This window comes from Pipistrellus hanaki (assembly GCF_964339955.1).
Source record: "Pipistrellus hanaki genome assembly, chromosome: 7".
Lineage (NCBI taxonomy): Eukaryota > Metazoa > Chordata > Mammalia > Chiroptera > Vespertilionidae > Pipistrellus > Pipistrellus hanaki.
The window spans coordinates 86148732-86168132 of NC_140509.1; the positions used below are offsets into that span (position 1 = coordinate 86148732).

General features: G+C 63.9%; 1 protein-coding gene across 1 annotated transcript in view; it reads right to left on the bottom strand.

The window, feature by feature from the left end:
- Positions 1 to 18940, bottom strand: part of AGPAT4 (1-acylglycerol-3-phosphate O-acyltransferase 4) — a 33340-nt gene extending 14400 nt beyond the window's left edge. Inside the window, exons 1-2 of the mRNA XM_084890915.1 lie at positions 18848 to 18940; positions 4908 to 5143 (exon numbers count right to left, since the gene is read on the bottom strand). Coding sequence (XP_084747041.1) covers positions 4908 to 5085 — 178 coding nt within the window. The 5' untranslated portion in view covers positions 5086 to 5143; positions 18848 to 18940. The remainder of the gene's footprint in view (positions 1 to 4907; positions 5144 to 18847) is intronic.
- Between the last annotated feature and the right edge of the window lie 461 nt (positions 18941 to 19401).

Sequence of the window (19401 nt, forward strand, 5' to 3'; positions counted from 1 at the left end):
GAGGGGAAAGGGGCATCTACAGGCTGATGGGAGGAGCTGGCAGAAGCGGGAGGTCCGTTGGGAGGGGCCTGGACGCAGGGATGTTACTGGGACCGGGTGCCAGGGAGGACGGCTGTGAGCCGTGGACATTCCCAGGGTGGACGCCCTGGCTTTCAAATCCCCCCTCCCCCCGTGGCCACCATTATATTCTGGCCCCAGAATAAACCTAATGGACGGGTCAGCAGTTGTTCGAAGCAGAGGGGCTGCCGAGGACACGGAGAGGGAGTGGCTGCCCTCCTCCCACGCGGCCGGTGAGATCCCAGGGTTTCCCGGGAGGCAGGGCACACCCCTGGGCCACCGACATCCGATCGGGAGAAGCTCCCAGAAACCGGTGCCTCCCACCGCTGCGCCCCCTCCCTCGGGGCCTGCGGGCAGGGGCGCCCGGGGGAGCATTCCGGTCCGGGGGCCAAGCCCCTGCGGAAAAGCCCTGCGGCCCCGCGTGCCAGCACGTGTCAACGCCGGGCTCGGCAGGTGCAGAGCGCAACAAAGGAAGATGGCATTTTCGTAACTGCCTTTATCTGATTTAGTAATTACACGATTACACATTAATTATGTCCTCTCTACCATAATACACATAATTAGGGATTTATAATAGCTTTCTATGGTGTAACTTTCCACCGGCACTTATTTAGGTTAACAATTAAATCTCCTCCTCAGAAAACTCCTACATGAACCACAAGGATGGTTCTGGCCCAGCACACTGTCCACGCCCGGCCTCTGCGGGCACTGCCCTCCTGCAGGCCGCCCAGCCCCGGCCCTGGCGCCCCGGCCCTTGGCCCTCGGCCCGCACAGAAATGGGGAAAATAGCCGACTTTGGGAACTTCCGGCAGCTCCGGCCCAGCAGGTGGGCAGCTCGGCCCCCGGAGCCTCGGGGACACACGGCTGTGAAGCTAACGGCCGGGCACCTCTCCCGTCCAGCCTCTGCAGGGTCTGGGATCCCGGTCCGGACCCCTGCCCGCTGCCCCTCAGGAAGGCTGTGGAGGCAGCCAGGCCCCACCTGGTGGGGGGGTCCTCCGTGCCTGGCCAGCCAGGCCAGCTTCTCACTTCTCCCCACACCCACCTCCCGGCCACGCCCACCTCTCCCCGACCTCGGGCACCCCTCTTCCGGGCTCCACCCCAGCCCGGTTCCCTGAAACCTCAGGTCCCAGGACGGATACGCCACCTCCTCGCCTCCTGGCGGCTCTGCACACCTGGGCGCTGGCTTGGCCTCCATTCTAGACGGTTTCCTGCTGCTTTCCTCCTGGACACCGAGTTGCAAGGAGGTGGCACTCCATCCAGCCAGTCCTCCAGCTTCCCCCACATGCCCGGCCCGCCCACCCTGACTGAGTGCCGGCCTGTGGACTGAGGGCCTGGGCCCCAGTCCGGAAGGTGCAGTTCAGCGAGGACAAGGCCTGGGACATGCAAACAGCAGGTGCTCAATAAATGCTTGCCGAGTGGAATCGAAGGGCCTTGCTGTTGGAATGTGCTTTTCATGATGGGGTGCAGGTGAGCCACGGGGGGGTGGGGGGGAAGAGACTCCAAACAGCCCCCGACCCAGGAGGGAAGCCTTAGCCAGCACTGGCCTGTGGGCCGCTTCTGGCCGGAGACGTGGAGGAGGATCTGGTCCTGCCGGTCAGAGGGCTGCTGGGCCCGCAGCACAGGGTCAGTCACATGCCCACGAGCACCCGAGTGCGCCCGGAGGGACGCCGCCTATTTGGCACGCGAAGCTCCCGGTGAGCAGTGACTCACACCCTGGCTGGATGACGGCCGGCCTGCTGCTGCCCTCCCTGCGTCCTCTCACTGCCCCCGCTGCCCCCCGGCCAGGCCGCAAAGGCCCCCTTGGAACGGCCGGTCAGGGCCGGTCAGCTGCCGCGCCCTGGAGGCCCCTGCTCCCACGGGCTCCTTCCTGTGGGGTGGCCTCCGTGTTCATTCATTCACCGACCATTGGAGAGGGGCCCGCTCCGCGGACAGCGCGGCGCTGGCTGCACAGAGCGGCCCTGACCACACGGCGCTGCCCGGGGGTCTGCTCCTGGCGGCGATGGGACAGCCCGGCCAGAGACGGTGCCCGGGCAGGGCACAGGGCCTGGGGGGGGCACAGGGCCCGGGCGGGGCACAGGCCAGGGCGGGTGGGCAGAGCTCTGGGTGGAGCGGAGGAGCAAGGCGAAGGCCCATCGTCAGGACATCGGGCACCTCACACCCTCCTCTGGACGCAGCCACGGAGTCCCACGTTCCTGTTCTGCCTGGCTGGCGGCCACCACAGGGTTACGTGGGGGCAAAGCCAGCCTACAGCCTCCTCACGGGAACACCGGGCAGGCCCCACGGCCCCAGCACAGAACCCTGACACCCCAACACCCCGTCAACGCCACAGAGAACAGCTGCCTGGACCCCGACTTCTAACCACGCGTCTGACCTCTGGAGGGGGGACAGTGCAGACACAGCCTGTCAGACTGCAGGCTGAGGGCCTGCGAGGGTGTGAGGTGACAGGAGAGCAGGTTTCAGGGACGGTGCCGTCACTCAGCTCTGTGGGTTTGCCTTCCTTTACACAGACGCCCACGCTGGAGCTGGAGAAGACGCTGAAATTACCGGGTGAGACAGGGCCTCCCTCTCCTGTGCCAGCCGTCCCCCTGCAGGGACACCGCCTCTGCCTGCTCGACGGGCACGCCTTTCCTGCGCCCAGAGACGCCGAGGACCGGGGCTGGGTCAGAGGAGCCTGTAACGCGGACCCGTGGCCAAGGGGCCCTTTTTTTCTAAGATGTTTTTATTGACTTCGGAGAGGAAGGAAGAGGGAGAGAGAGAAACATCAACGATGAGAGAGAATCACCGATCGGCTGCCTCCTGCTTGTCCCCCTCTGGGGATCGAACCCACAACCTGGGCGTGAGCCTTTGGCCAGAATCAAACCCGAGACCTTCCAGTCCACAAGCCGATGCTCTATCCACTGAGCCAAACCAGCGAGGGCCATGGTTGGCAAACTGCGGCTCGCAAGCCACATGTGGCTCTTTGGCCCCTTGAGTGTGGCTCTTCCACAAAATACCATGGGCTGAGCGAGTCTATTTTGAAGAAGTGGCGTTAGAAGAAGTTTTAAAAATTTGGCTCTCAAAAGGAGTTTCAATCGTTGTGCTATTGATATTTGTCTCTATTGACTGATGAGTTTGCCGACCACGGGGCTAGGGCATCCTCTCTCATCATTGAGGTTTCTCCCTTTCCCTCTCCCTTCCTCTCTAAAACCAATAAAAAATATATATATATTAAAAAAAAGAATAAGGATGTTCCTATCATTCTTTCCCCTCATGAGTGTCTTGAGGTTTAAAAATAACGGGTTGGGTCCACAGTAATCCATCTGGACACTGTATGCAACTTTTATTGTCTTGATTCAAATTCAGATTGGATTGCTTCCTCTAAAGGGTTTCAGAATGATAGCAATTCTTGGCATCATCTAAGGTTGTAGAGATTTTTAAATGGCTTAATTTGAAAGAGCTCATATTTTCAAATATATACACACCAATAGATATATTTGCTACTGATGAACTACATTTTCTACTGTGGAGAACAGGTAAAGATTTAAGGTCCATCAACTATAAAACCCATTGCTAGACTCCCCATTATTCTGATCTGCCTTTTCCATGTTCATTTTTGAAGTTCAGGCTACTTAAATTAGTCATGTTTTAATAGTCCAGTAAAATCAAGCACGTGCATACACACACACACACAGGAATGCTATAAAACGAGAAATCTGAATACGGTTGGTGGATTGTGTGAATGCTAATTTTCTTGTTGGGATACTATACTATGGTGTTGAAGACATTATCATCGGGGGAAACTGGCTGAAGGGCACATGAGATCTCTCGATATTATTTCTTACAACTGTATGAAAATCTCAAATCATCTCTATATATAAAAGGCTAATATGCAAAGTGTTCCCTCGGGAGTTCGACCTAGAGACCAGGAGTTGGATCGCTCACTATGACGTGCACTGACCGCTAGGGGGTGGCACAGAATGAAGGAAAGGCCAGTCGGCAGCTGGGGAAGGAAGGCCCTGGTCAGCAGCCGAAAGGCTCTGATCGCTGGCCAGGCCTAGGGACTCTATCCGTGCACGAATTTCATGCACTGGGCCTCTAGTTTCAAAATATAAAGTTAAAGAAGCAAGAAAAAGAAAAGCCATTTAGCTTCTCAAATATGTGTTTGCATCATCTATCTACACACATCAGACACTCACCTGCACCCGCACACTCACCGAGACCCATGTTTCCACACACATGCATTCCTGTAGACACAACTAAGAAATCAAACACCAATGCCCCCTGAGGAGGAAATCTAAAGAAACACAGAATGCACCTTGACTCTGCGTAGGACACCTCTGTGCCTGCTGAATGGTGTGCCACTGGCGTCACTCATTCAGAAACCAATAGGCTGCCGAAATCGGTTTGGCTCAGTGGGACTGAAAGGTCCCAGGTTCGATTCCAGTCAAGGGCATGTACCGTGGCTGCGGGCACATCCCCAGTAGGGGGTGTGCAAGAGGCAGCTGGTCCATGTTTCTCCCTCATCGATGTTTCTAACTCTCTATCCCTCTCTTCCTCTCTTAAAAAATCAATAAAATATATTAAAAAAACAAAAAAACACCAATGTGTTAAGAGCGAGGACAAAATAGACAACTTCAAGCCACATCCAGACAAACAGAAGCAAATACATATGTAGCACAGTGCACAGTGCGAGCCCAGTGAACCTGTAAGAGCCTGTTTGCAGAGCCGGCCGCAGGGAGAGGAGGGAGAAGAGGGAGGAGAGACGAGGGGGAGGGGAGGGAGGGAGGGGAGGGGAGGGAGGAGGGAGGAGCGGGAGGAGTGGGAGGAGAGGGAGGGGAGAGAGGAGAGAGGAGCGGGAGGAGCACGCTTACGGCTGGACACGCAGTAGGACAGCCGGCAGTTGAGCCTGCGGAAGAGCTGCCGGTCAAAGGGCCAGAGCGGGAGCGTGAGCAGCTGCAGGGCGTTGACGATGAGCCCCGAGGCGATGAACACGTAGCAGAAGACCAGGTGGCACAGGAACTGCGACTTCAGCAGCCCCACGAGGTCCATGGCGAGGCCCCTCCACGGCCACACAGTCCTCCCCGGGGAAGCAGGCCGGCCTTGGAGCCTAGAGACAAGCCAGCGAGAGAGCAGTCAGGGACGCGAGCTGCTTTTCTGCCTGAAGGTGGCGTGAGCGAGTCTCAGACAGGAAGGGAGCGGAGCCGGAGAGCCATGATCCCATAATCAACAGGCTGCCTCCTGCACCCCCTCCTGGGGCCCGCACGTGGCCTGACCAGGAACCCAACAGGCACCTGCTGCTCCGGGGCCAGGCTCAGCCCTGAGCCACGCCCCCGGCGCCACGGCGGCCCCAAGGGGAGGGAAGAGGAAGCAGCCTCGGCGATGGAGCGCCTGTGGCTGGCTGCCTGTCCCTGTTCAGCCTTCTCAGCGCTGGCCCAGCGCAGCCTTCCCAGGACAGGGCCCCCCAGCTGCCCGGCACCGGGCTGGGACCGGGCGGCAGCGGACAGAGTCCCTGCACCGAAGGGACCGATAGGGTTCGATCCCCTGCCCACAGGGTCCCGGACTCGTTCCGAGGGCACGTTCCCATTGTCAGCAGAAAGAGAGCGGCGTCCACAGCGGATCAGGGGCCTGTAACTGCCGAGAATGTGGCTCCTCTGTCCCCAGGACGGGGAGGAGCGGAGTGCAGCCCCTCACCGGGCCCCCCGGGGTTTGTGCGAAGGGCTTTACAGTTAGTAAAGCTGCCGCAGGCCTCCGGGTCCTGCTTTCCTGTCTTTCTTTTCATCTCGATTCCCACCTCCCTGCCTCAGTCCGGTTCGCCTGTCGGGCTGGCCCCGCAGCACCCTGAGCGGGAGGGGACGGAGGCCCCACAGGCTGAGCGGCGGGCCGGTCCGCAGCTCCTCCTCCGAGAACCCCGGCCGCTGGGCTCGGGCCTCAGCCCGCCAGCTCCTGGCGCCAGTGGGAGTGTCCGCATTTCTGGGATCCGTCCAGCTGCCCTCTCTGCCTCAGCCTTCTCTCCCCAACACCCTCACCTCCCTCCTACCCATCACCCCTCACCCCTAGGCTCCCACCCCTCACCTCCCACTCCTCACCCCTCACCTCTCACCTCTCACCCCTAGGCTCCAACCCCTCACCTCTCAACCCTCACCTCCCACCCCCCACCCCTCACCTCTCATCCCTCACCTCCCAACCCTCACCTCCCACCCCTATGCTCCCACCCCTCACCCCCCACCCCTCCCCTCCCCCCAGCTCGGCTCAAATGCTGCTCCTCCTAGAAAGACCGCCTGAGCTCACACCTGCTCTGGGTGAGGTCACGGGTGACCTGGGGGCTCCACCTCCCAGGGCTCTGGACTGGGGTGCCCTGCGCACCCCTCACCGGTCACCCACCCGCTGCCACGCTCCAGGGCACATGCTCTCCCCCGGAGTCTCCGGTATAAACTGAGGCCGCTCAGGCCCTGGAGACTGGGCTCCGGGCCAGCCCCCAGCCTGGGACCTGGAAGGGCGTGGGGAGCGGGCGATCGATGCAGCTGGATTTTAAACCTTCTCTTTCTCTGATTTTCATAGAGAGATGCCAGCGGGCCGCCATTTCCCTGACTTGATTCATGCCTAATGGGCCGGGGAGAGAGTTATTAGAAAACAAATGCACTTAGATGCTTTCCGGGCATGAATCATTGATGGCGGCCGGGCTGCTGGTGTGAGGCCCAGATTAGCTGGCGTCCTGCTCCCTCGTTTCTGGGGGGAAAGGGGGGCGGACCGCAGACACTGCGGCTCAGGGACGAGGGCCTCTGGGGTCAGGGACTGGCTGTTCCTGAAAAGTCTCGTTAACGACGGCCGAGCTGGGACGCGGCGGCCTGCGCTCCTCTTCCCAGCTTCAGTCCCGGCTCCTGGAGGGCGCGAGCCCGGCTCCTGAGGCAGACGGGGGACAGCTATTCTGGGATTCCTGAGGACGCACATTAATCCACCGGTAATTGTGTTCATCCATCGCCTGTCCTCGAAGCTACCCGGTCAGCCATTCAGTTAAAAATTCATGGCCCGGCCGGTGTGGCTCAGGGGCTGAGCATCGACCTGTGAACCGAGAGGCCACGGGTTCCATCCCCGGTCAGGGCACATGCGGGGGTTCAGGCTCCATCCCAGTAGGGGGCGTGCAGGAGGCAGCCGATCCATGATTCTCTCTCATCGTTGACGTTTCTCCCTCCCTCTCCTTTACTCTCTGAAATCAATAAAAATATATTTTAAAAAAAGATCCATTCATTAAAAAAAATTGGTTAGTTCTTACTCATTGTTTCAGCCTGAGTCACACCGCCCATTGGACTTCTGAGAGGGAGCCGCGGGCATGCTCAGGGCCGCCCTGTGCAACGTGGGGGAGCACGATACCCCCCCCCCCCCCCCCCCCCCGGACCACAGCCCTTCCCGGGGACACTTCCAGCCCCAGAACCCCTCCCACCTCTTCCAGGGTAAGCAGGTGTCAACACACCCTGACTCCAGTTGAGTCTCCAGATCCCCTGATACATCTCATCTCCATCCAATCACTCCGATTAGACCCGTCTCCAGAGGGACAACGTCCTGGCTTCGTGCTCACGACCAGCACCGGGCACGTGACGGCTGTAAGGTCCCCACCCGGCCGGTGTGGCCCAGCGGGTGAGGCCGCCTGCGAACCAGGAGGTCACGGTTCGATTCGGGCCAGGGCACAGGCCGGGGTTGCGGGCTTGACCCCCAGAAGGGGGCGTGCAGGAGGCAGCCAACTGATGTTCTCTCTGTCCCCCTCTCCCTTCCTCTCTCTGAAATCAATAAAAACAAATGTTGGAGGGGGAGGGGGTTGTAAGGCTCTAACAGGCAGCGATGTTAGCCTGTAACCGCGCTGACATTGGGCTCCGTTCTCCCGGCCTCTTCTCTTCGCCAGAAAAGCCACTGCGGAGACGTCTTACTTTAAATAGAGGCGAGCTCTCACATTAGATCAATGTCGGTGTCCTTCCCCAACCTTCAGCGAGAGCGCTCCCCGGCCCCCACGATGCCCACCCCGTCACACCGATGTCCGTCATTGCGTCTTACTGCCGCGACGCAGTCCGCACCGAGGGCCAGGTTATCTCTGAACACTTCTTGCCACCCTGCTTCTTCCTCCTCCTCTCTCCCCGTCTCCCCGTGAGTGACTGCGTGGCCCCGGACAGTCATTGTTGGTGTGATTGGCTGTGATGCTTCGGAGGATCCACATTTCCAACAACTCGCCCTGCTGTCCCCCAGACACTCGCTGAAAACCCTCCTCCGCTGCGTCAGGCACGCGCAGTCTCACGCGGCGCACACCCACAGCGCACTGAGCGGCTCCGCCTTCTCCATGAAGCTGGCGGCCAGGGCGAGGCGGCCGCCCCTCCTGCAGGGGTGAGGACCAGGCAAACTGCTGTCCTCCCCCTGGCTCTGCGGAGACGTCCCGCCGTCCTCTGTCCGCACAGAGGGAACACGGGGAGCATGCATCCTACACAACCTCGAGGCGCCCTGGCAACGGGGCCTTCCGGGGAAGCACAGCTTACCAGCGGGTTACTGCGGGAGACCGCTCCTCAGTCCTCGAGCTGAGCTTTAGCCCAGCAATTAGTTAACTCTCGAAGGTCAGTGACGACAGACTCAAATCAGAGAACCAGAAATGGCTCCTTGCCAAAAGCACACGTGTCCTGGCTTCGACGGACACTCTGCCCAGGACTTCCTAGTTTCTAAGAGCGCGTCCTGGCGGCGTGGAGAGTTCTGGAAACACAATGCTTCAAAGAAGCAGGCACGCACCCGCCGGCTGCACACGCGGCCCACGGGCACAGGAGCGAGGTGAGGGACCCCGGCCCGCCAGGGCCCGAGGCCGGGGCCAACCATCCCGCCAAGGCCTCCAGCCCAGCGCCCCGACGCCGGAGCCCTCGCGCCCGTCCTGGTGCCCCAGGGTGAGAACTCCTCACTGACGCTGAGAACACGGATGGAGTCTGCACAGCAAAGGGGCCTGGACCTGCAAGCCGAGACATCCACGCAAACTCACGCGCTGCCTCAGCCCCAGGTTTGGGGGAGGAAAACACCTGTTCCGCGTGACCCGGAAATCAGCGGCCCGGAGACACGCTCACAGGAGTCCACGCCAAACCGTGCCCATGGATGTGGATGGCAGCGGGATTCACAGCAGCCGAGAGACACGGGACAGCCCGTGACCAATGACTGCTACGCCCTGCGATGTGACTCGGCCACAGCGTGAGTTCCTGTACTGACTGTAGCATGGGGGAGCTCACACACATGCACTGAGAGAAACCGTGTGGCCCTGTGGACAGGGAAGGCTGGCCGGCCCTCCACGGGAAGTGGACTAGGGCTGACCCAGGCGGAGAGGCCAGGGGCTGGGTGCTGGCTGCCTGTGGGGCAGGGCTTCTTTTGGGGCAAGAAGACACCCTAAAAGCAGGAAGTGGAGGTGCTTGTACAACTCTGAACAGGAACCGATTACAAGTCACTCAACCGTGTACTCGAAGGGGGGACTTGGTGCGTGAACGACACCCCGCAGGGGGCCTTTCTTCCCCCGGCGCCCAGCACCCGGCTTCCTCCGGCACCGGCACCCGGCGTCCGCCCCGCCGCAGTCTGCCTCCCTCTTCGCTGCGGACTCTGGAGCCTCAGTCTGGTCTTCGCTGCGGGACTCACTCCTGCAGACCCTCGACCCCCGCCCCCCCTCACAGCCACTCAGCCTGAGCCCCGTGCCCAGGACCAGAGGGAGATCAGATGTGGCTCCAGACAGCCCTCTTCCGGGACTTCCAGGTTCCTAAGAAAGCGAGTCTAGCCCTCGCCGGTGTGGCTCAGCGGGTAGACTGCAGACTGAAGGGTCCCGGGTTCGATTCCAGTCAGGGGCACATGCTGGGCTATGGGCCCAATCCTCAGTAGGGCGCGTGCAGGAGGCAGCCGATCAGTGATTCTCTCATCATGGATGTTTCTGTCTCTCTCTCCTCTCCCTTCCTCCCTGAAATCAGTAAAACTATTTTTAAAAAGAAAGGCTGCCGGTGGGTGTGTCCTTCCTGCTTGCGGACCTCACTCCTCTCGAGGCGCCGCACACAGAGGGCGCGGGCCACACGGCGCCAGCCGGCCCGGGACGCTCGGTGACACTCCAGGCCTCAGAGGAGCGGAGGATGACACTGAGCTTTGGAAGCGCCGCCCCGACGGCCACGCACCCCGGAGCCCCGGGGCCAGCATGCAGCAGGCGCGGGCGGAGGGCTTGTGAATGAGCGCTGGGGGCCGGCCAGGGTGTCGTTTCGTTAATGAAATCGGCGGGAGAGAAATAATCGCAGGGAAGGGATGGGCCCATTGGTTTGGCAGCATCGGAGCGTTCCCGTTCCTGAGTGTCAGCAAACAACCAGCAGACGGGCGCCCGGCCCTCAGTGCACAGACAGTGTGACCGGGAGTCTCAGGGCAGGTGGACAGGGCCCGAGGCAGGTCAGGAACGGCAGTGTGCGCCTGGCTGGTACACCCGTCCCCCTGGGCCGAGGACAGTGCGGGTGAGCGGTTTGCTCTCCTCCCAGCAGGGGGCACGTGGCTTACCTCATCCCTCAGGAGAGGCCAGCTGTCCCCACGCCCGGGGCAGATGAGGAGACTAAACCTCATCTTGGAACATCAGCATAAGACAGATGAGTATTCTACTCAGCCTCCCCTTAGACCTCCCCTAAACGCCCTGCACCCCGTCCCAGTTCAGCCCGGAGTCCGGCCCGGAGTCCAGCCCGAGGCCCCACACTCTGATCCCAGCCGGAGCCAAGCCCTAGCCCGGCCCGGAGCCCAGCCGGAGCCCAGCCGGAGCCCGGCCCGGAGCCCAGCCCGGAGCCCAGCCCGGAGCCCAGCCCGGAGCCCAGCCGGAGCCCAGCCCGGAGCCCAGCCCGGAGCCCAGCCCGGAGCCCAGCCCGGAGCCCAGCCGGAGCCCAGCCGGAGCCCAGCCCGGAGCCCGGCCCGGAGCACAGCCAGGGGCCCAGCCCGGACCCCAGCCCGGAGCCCGGCCCGGAGCCCAGCCCGGAGCCCAGCCGGAGCCCAGCCGGAGCCCAGCCCGGAGCCCGGCCCGGAGCCCAGCCCGGAGCCCGGCCCGGACCCCAGCCCGGAGCCCAGCCCGGAGCCCAGCCCGGAGCCCGGCCCGGAGCCCAGCCCGGAGCACAGCCAGGGGCCCAGCCCGGACCCCAGCCCGGAGCCCAGCCCGGACCCCAGCCGGAGCCCGGCCCGGGGCCCAGCCCGGAGCCCAGCCCGGAGCCCAGCCCGGAGCACAGCCAGGGGCCCAGCCCGGAGCCCAGCCCGGAGCCCAGCCCGGAGCCCGGCCCGGGGCCCAGCCCGGCAGGGTCGGCTGGAGCTCCCGCAGACGCATCCTCCGGGCGGAGAAGCGGGAGCACAGCTGCTCCAGACCCGACCGCCTTCCGGACAAACCGAAGTCCGGCGTCGGGAGAGGCCGCGGGGAAGGGGAGGGAGTCCCGTGTGGCTAAACGGAAGCCGGTGTGAACAACTGAAATAACCCGGCACCTCCACGCCCCCTCTGCTCCTCTCCCGGCTCCCCGACCTGAACGGACACTTCCGGGACGGCCTGCCTCACCCACCTCCTCCGTCCCCAGGACCGGGTGTGTGTGTGTGTGTGTGTGTGTGTGTGTGTGTCTGCACACGGGTGCCATGGAAGCCCTCCACCCCGGAGGACGGGAACTGGCGAAGGGCTGTGCGCACAGAAGGCGGCGGAGGCTTTCTGTTCGGATTGGAGGCCCAGTCTGGGCTGAGCGGCGCCCCTGGCCGGTGGCCGGAGCCTCGCTTGTCCGGGGCAGAAACAGAATATCGGGGCCGCCATCAGCTAAGATGTGCTGACCACGCTGCTCACCTGTTCTGTTCTGATTACAGGAAGGACACTCTAACCCGGCTGGGAGCTGTACATCCTTCCGTCCCCCACCCCTACCCCTATCCCCTCCCCCTCCCCCCCCCCCCAGTGCAGCCCTTCCAGAGCTGCCGGCTAAGGGAAGATTAACCACCTTGTGCCCAAACCAAGGAGCCCGGCCCACTGGTAACTGGTAACCGGTAAACCCACTCTCACTCCTTTGCCTCCTTTCCCGTGGAACCTCCGTCCTCCTACCTGTCGGAGCAGCAGGCTGATGGGGTGCAGAGCAGATGGCGCTGGGTGACCTGCTGCTCCCCCCGCTGCCCGCAGGATCGGAACAACTGCAGATGTGACTCAACCAGTCCCTGGGCACCGGGTGGGGTGACAGGCGGCGGCCCCAGGCGGTCCGGCCCCAGAGAAGCCAATCTGGGCCTCGGTTTCAGGTCAGATAAGAAGATAACCCAGCCCCCGCGGGGTGGGAGTCCCCGTGAAATGAGATAAGAGAAATGAGATAAGACCAGATGAGCTGAGCTGAGCCACTGCTCGCAGCTTGCAGCTCTGGGCACAGGGCCCGTGGCTGGGGGAGGCGTGATTGGCGTGGAGGTGCACAACCGACGTCACTGCGACACTAACAGGAGGGAGAGCCCGGGGAGAACCGGACAGGAGAGCACCCAGGGCCAGCGCCCGCGACCAGGGACCCGATTCTGTGCTCGGCTTCTAGTTCATTCTCAGACTGGCCCCTCCTCTGCAGCCCCCCACCCCCCCTCAGGTGGGCTCACTCCTCCCCAAACTCTTAAAATGCTCCATAGGGGCCCCCTGATCCCCAGGCAGAACGGTCTGGCTCATCTCTGGGCCCGGGGCGTGCGCACCGCAGCTGGTGTGGGACTGGGGGGACCTGCCATGAGGGGTTCTGGAATCTCGGGGAAGCTGGGAGCACAGGCCAGACAGGTTCACGCCCGCAAGCTGACTCTGGAGGGGAGAAGCCAGCAGATGAAGGTCATCACCGGCCCAGGCCGCCCGGCCCCCAGGTTCTGGTGATGCTGGCTGCATGCGGACCAGGAGTCACAGTTGGGCTGGAAGGGGCCCTACCTGAGCGGCGCAGAGGCTGGTCCGGGACAGCGGGAAGCGGCGCCTCCTCCCAGGGAGAAGCTGGAGACAGAGGCGGTGGGTGCTGGGTGTGGAGCGGGAAGCTGTGACCCCATTCGCCAGTCCGGAGGCGAGGAGGCGGGCCTGGGTGCGGCCCTCACCTCTTTCTGTGGGTGCCAGTCCCTCCCCCGGAGAGGGGCGGGGTGGGCCCTCCTGGCGCTGGATGGGGTGGGTGCAGTGCTGCCCAGCCCAGAGGTGCCGGGCGACTTCCCCAGCAGGTTTGGCTCCGAGTCTGAGCGCTTCTGAGGCGGAGCTGCCTCTGCTCATTCCAGTAGCTTCTGTCTCTTCACGAGTTCAAATGCGTGAGCTGCCCCTTTGGGTGGGACGGGTCTTTGTAACCCAGGGGAGGACTGGTCTGCTGGGACCGGGTGTGACCTGCTGGTCTAAGGCCGTGGTTGGGGGGAGGAGGGAGCTCCGGGGCATTTGGCAATGTCTGCGGCCTCCGCGGCCTGGGGGGTGCTCCTGGTACCTGGCTGCTGAGTATCCCACAATGCACAGGGCAGCGCCGCTCACAGATGATTATTTGGCCCCAAATGTCAACAGTGTCAAGATTGAGAATTTGCCTGACAAGATGTCATCTTCAAGGGAGGACCTGGCTAGAGGCCCTGGCATGGCAGAGCTGACCGTGACCTCTGACCGTGACCTCTCTCCTTTCAGGGCCCGGGGCTCTGCCACCAGCCCGAGCCAGGGCAGTCCTTAAGCTGGAGCGAGGAAGACCGCAAGCGTTGTTTATGGAGGACGGCTGGGAGGACGGCTGGCACGGAGGGAGATGGTCAGGACTGGGCCAGGCACCGGGGGCGGGGGACGCAGGAGGGTTATGCACATCTGGGGAAGGACCTGCCACCTCTCGGACTGGAGGCCCAGTCTGGGCCTGAGCGGTACCCCTGGCCGGTGGGTCTGCCCCCTCCAGGGACAGGAGCGAGAGTGGAGGGAGGAGCCGGGGCAGTTGGCACCAGAGGAGGGGTTCCAGTGATGCTGACTGCATGCGGACCAGGGCAGCGGCCGGTGGGGGCAGGGCGGGTGGGCACGGGGTCTGGGCAGGCTGGAGCACTGCATCAGCCTGGGAGCCTCTGGCCGCAGAGGGGCCGGCTGGAGGGGCTGAGGAGGGCGGAGAGACGGCGCCTGGCCCACTCTTACCCCCTTCTCCTCCGGGCTGCTCTAAGGCCAGCATGTCTGCTCAGACAGCGCTCTGCCTTAAACCAGAAACGGAGGCTGACGGCCAACCACAGGACAACGCCTCTGGCCTCCGCCACCGCCACAGCCACCTCCACCACCGCCGCCACCGCCATCACTGCCTCCGCCTCCACCACCGCCACCTCCACCACCTCCGCCACCGCCATCACTGCCTCCGCCTCCACCACCGCCGCCACCGCCGTGGGGCCCTGAGCGCGGGGCCTTAGGAGCAGCCTCTGGGCCAAGTCCAGCCCCTGGTCTAAGGCGGGCGGAGGCCCGCTCACAGTGAACTGATGGCCTGCTGCTGGGTCAGCCGCCTCACCCAGGCCTCCCCCCCCCCCCCCCACGTCACCCACCACCAAACGCCCAGGGCCTTGGAGCACTGCTCCTCCCTCCACCCCGAGGCTCGGCTTCTGGCCTCTTCTGCCCCAGGAAAGGCTGGGAGAGGCCTGAGGGGAAGGTGTCCCAGGCAGAGGATAGCTGCTCCTCATTCCAGAAATACTTGCTGCGTCTGTGTGCCCTGCAGTGCGGCTGGGGAGGACGGATGGGGAGGACAGATGAGAAGGGACGGATGGGAAGGACGGGTGGGTGGCTCCGTGGCGATGGGCCGGCAGGAGGGTCAGAAGGCAGCGGCCTGGGTCAGACCTCAGCTCTGCCCCTCATCTCGAGGCCAGGAGAGGGGCCTTCCCTCACCTTCCTCTGATTTGTAAATGTCCCCGGTCACCGTTCCCACCTGCTGTCTGTTCCCATGAAACAGCTTCTCTCCTACTTATTTCCAGATCCATAATACAGCGCCCGACACATGGTATGCCACGTGTTTTGAGTGAAAAATGAATGGTGACTGGAGGATGAGTGTGTGTATGTATGCATGTGCTTTTGAATGAATGAATGAATGAATGAACGAGGGTGACTGAAAGGCAGGACTGAGGGTCAGGGAAGTAGAGCAACCAGACGGAGTATCAAAGGAAGACCAAACAGAAACAGGAAATGTTTAGGGAGCCCGAGTGCGTCTTGGAAACCGGAGGAAGGCGGGTTGGATAGTGGTCGTGACAATGCTCTCCAGAACGGCTCTTACTCTGAAACATTTCCTCCCGCTCCGCCAGAAAACAAAGACCAGCCCGCACGGGATCTCCCTGAAAACTCTGTTAGTTTAAACAGTAGCTATTTCCTTTTTCTGGATTGATTTGAGAGAGGAAGGGAGAGAGAATGGAGAGAGAATGGAGAGAGAAGAGAGAGGGAGAGAAGACAGAGAGAGAGAGAGAGAGAGAGAGAGAGAGAGAGAACAGGAGGGGGGGGGAGATAGGTAGATAGATATTGGTTGTTCTACTTATCGATGCACTCATTGGCTGATTCTTGCATGTGCCCTGACCGGGGGTTGAACCCGCAACCTTGGGAATCAGGACGCTCTAACAGCTGCCTGCCAGGCCACAGTCGCCGTTTGTACCGGCTCCGGGCCTGCCCACAGCCTGCCCACAGCGCTGGGCACGTCGCGAACACCCCAGAGACCTTAGAGGCCGTGACTGAAGCCTCCTCTCCCGCCGCAGTGATCCCCGTCCGCACCCGGAGCCGACTTTGATGGTCCAGGCTTGCTTCCCACAGATCCCGAAGGATTTCCACGGGTCCCCACTGATCCGCACAGATCCACACAGATCCCCACAGGTCCCCATAGATCCCCACGGATCCCCACCGATCCCCACAGATCCCCACGGATCCCCACGGGCCCCCAAGGGTTCCGTGTTGGGCAGAGACGGAATCTGAGTGCCAGGCTCCGGGAAGTGGCGGAGACGCTGAGCGCGGCTGGATCACATTCTCTAACATTTGTTTCCGTGTCACACACCGCTCCGCTGTGAGCGCCATCTCCCATGCCCATCACCATGTGCACAGCGGACGGCACAGAAGGTAGCGGGTTTGCCACACACCCTCTTCCTCACTGGGATGAGCTGTGGGCGCGGGCGGGCTCCCCTCCCACACTCCCTCCTGGCTCAGTCTGACTGGAGGGCAGCCTCCCGCTCCAGCTCCGCTCAGTCCGGGGCAGGGCTCAGTCCTCAGGGCGGGTTGGGCCTCCTCAGTCCTTCTCCGCCGCCCCTTCTGCTCTGCTCCCAACAACACTCTGCCATTCCAGAATCTGCTCCCCAGCCCTTCCCACCATAGGCAGCGCCCGCCTGCTCCCACCTGGAGGACAGCCTGCTCCTGGCTGGACCAGCCCAGCTCAGCACCCGGCCCCTGGGGGCCCCGCCCAGCTCAGCACCCCGCCCCTGGGGGCCCCGCCCAACTCAGCACCCCGCCCCTGGGGGCCCCGCCCAGCTCAGCACCCCGCCCCTGGGGGCCCCGCCCAGCTCAGCACCCCCCCACCCCGCCCCTGGGGGCCCCGCCCAGCTCAGCACCCCGCCCCTGGGGGCCCCGCCCAACTCAGCACCCCCCCCCCCGCCCCTGGGGCCCCGCCCCGCCCAGCACCCCGCCCCTGGGGCCCCGCCCCGCCCAGCACCCCGCCCCTGGGGCCCCGCCTTCTTCCCAGGGAGGTCTGTCTCTTCCCCTTCAGACCCCCAGCATCCTCTCCTCTCTGACCACTGGAAGCCCATCTCTCCCCTCCCCATTCCCTAGCCATGCCTCCTCCTCCTCCTCCCTCTCCTCCCTCCACTCCTCCTCTTCCTCTTCCTCCTCCTCCTCCTTCTTTTCCTCTTCTTCCTCCTCTTCCTCCTCTTTTTCTTCCTCCTCCTCCTCCTCCTCCTCCTCCTCCGCTCTGTGCACACCTCTGCGTGTCCTCAGGCCTGGCTGATGTGTTTAATCGTGAGAGCGCGGAGCCCAGCTCTATTTGCCTCACAAACACCACCGCACCCGGGTTCTAGCCCCGCAGACAGTGGTTCCCGCTGCCAGGGTGCCAGCCCGGCTGCAGAGGGGGTTCCGGGCGCCCCTCCAGCCGCCCCTGCCGCCCGGGTCCAGGCTGCGGAGCTGTCTCTGCTCGGCGGCTCCAGGACGGGTTCTGTCTACGCCGGGCTGTGCTTCCGGAGGGTTCCGCGCTCTTCCCAGGGCTCCGTCCCACGGGCTTCCTGTTAGCTTAGTTCCCGGGTCTGAGCACCCAAGAGCACCCACCTCCGGGCTCCAAGGACCAGTGCTGGGCCCACAGTGAGCATCGCAGACCTGCCGGCCAGGCATGGCCCTCAGAGCGCCATCTGTGATGGCTGCTGTGCGTGCCCCCAGCTCCTCCTCGCCCCCCCCCCCTCACCCCCGCACACACACAGCCCTCCCAGCCCCCAGGCCCTCAGTCATGCCCGTGACTTCTGCCTGGGTAGGACTTAGGGGCGGGCCATCCAGCTTACACAGCCCGTGGGTAACAGGGGCCGAGGCTCTGGGCCAGGCCCTCCTGAGAGCCCTGTCCCTGGAGGCCGCTGGGCCACGAGGCTTCACTTCCGTGAGCGAAGGCTGTGAGGCTTCCGACCCGCACATCTCCACCCCGACAGGCCCTGGCCAGAGCGGGGAGCAGGCGGCTGGTGTGGGATGGCGGTACCGGGCCATGGACAGGCAGCATGCCGGTTCACCCGCCTGCGAACAGGCCCCGCGGCCTAAGCACGTGTAACTCCACTCCAGGCACACGTAACTCTGCTCATCACTGGACGACGCTCTCCCTCCTGCTTTATAGTTTTCCTGAAAATCAGTTCTTTATCTCCCCACGAGGGTGTTAACAAGGCTCAGTAGTTTTAACAGGATTCCCGAATTGCCCGTTTCCCCTACACTTACACACACACACACCCTTACACCACCCAGACACACACTCACCTACACACAGCTATGCACATACCACTCACCTGTACACACACCTGCAGACTCACACACACACTCTCCGCCCTCACACACTTTCTTTCCAGTGAGGAGGGTGCTGAGAGCCAGCCTGCACCCTCACCTAGGCTGGGAGGCGTGGGGGACCACCCACGGCGCACCCACCTCTCCGGTCACCCTCCCGAGGCGGGACTCGGACCCGGTGCCTCAGGGTCCCTGCGGCGGGCCCCTCCCCCGGGCACTGAGGCTGGGGGCGCTGAGTCCAGGACTGGGCCCGCCGCCCCTAAAAGTTTCTTCTGGGCGCCCCCGGCCCATGAGGACGTGAGTCTCCGCCCCCCCAGGTCCGATCCCCGCACAACCGGGCACTGAGCCCCTCCCGCTTCCCACGCGGACCGGAGAGGGGACTCCACAGGACGCACGAACGCACGGCCCAAAACTAGGTAAATAACGAGGCGGCCGAGCCCGTTTCCTTGGCAACCCCCTCCCCCAGCCCCGCCGCGGAGGGAAAAACCACGCGCGGGGCGCGGAGGGGAGCGGCGGGCCCGGCCCCGGAGCCACTCCATCCCCGCGGCCGGCGCGGGCAGTACGCTCGCGGTTGCCATGGGAACCCGGGCGGGGAGCGCAGGCTGCGGGGCACAAAGAGGCGCCGGGACCGGAGCCTTCCTCCCCCGCTCCGCGCGGCCCGGGTCTGCGGGCGGGGCCGGAGCCGCAGCATCCCCGCCGCCGGCGCCCGCGGCGCACAAAGGCCGGGCCCCCGCCTCCGGGCAGCCCCGCGCCCCGCGCTCTCACTTCCTCCCTCCGCTCCGGTCCCGTCCGGCCCCTCCCGGCGCCAGGGAGCCCGCCCCGCGGCGGGAGCCGGGCCGGAGCCCCCCCCCGGGCCGCGGCGGCGGCCGCACCTACCTGTCCGGGCCCCGCACGTGGATGGCGGCGGGCGCGGCGGGACGGCCGCCTCCGCTGGGTCCGCGCCGGAGAGGCAGGCCCCGCCCCGGTGGCTCGGAGAGTGGTCCTGGCTGACGTCTCCCCATGTCACTTCCTTTAAAGCCGCCGCCGGGGAGGGAGGGAGGGAGGGCCGGGGCGGGAGGCGCCGCTCCAATGAGCGGGCCCGGCTCCCGTTTGAATCTCCGCCGCCGGAGCCGCCGGAGCCGGACAAAGCGCGCGGCGGCCTTTCCTCCCCGGGCGCCGCCCCGACCCCGCGGCTCCGGCCCCCAGGGTCCCGCCGAGCTCAGCCCGGCACCGCCAGCGGGGCGCACCCTGACCGCCCGGGCCTGCCGCCGGGCCGGGAGGGAGGGGGCGAGGGTGTGCGGGTGGAACCCCCGCACTTGCCAAGCCCTCGCCTCGCCGCCGGGGCTGCAGGAGCCCGCGTTCCACCCCGAAGCGCCAGCCGGACCCGCGCGCCAAGCCCGCGGGGAACCCGGGCCGCGGGCGGAGGGCGGGCCGGCGGCCTGGGGACGGCG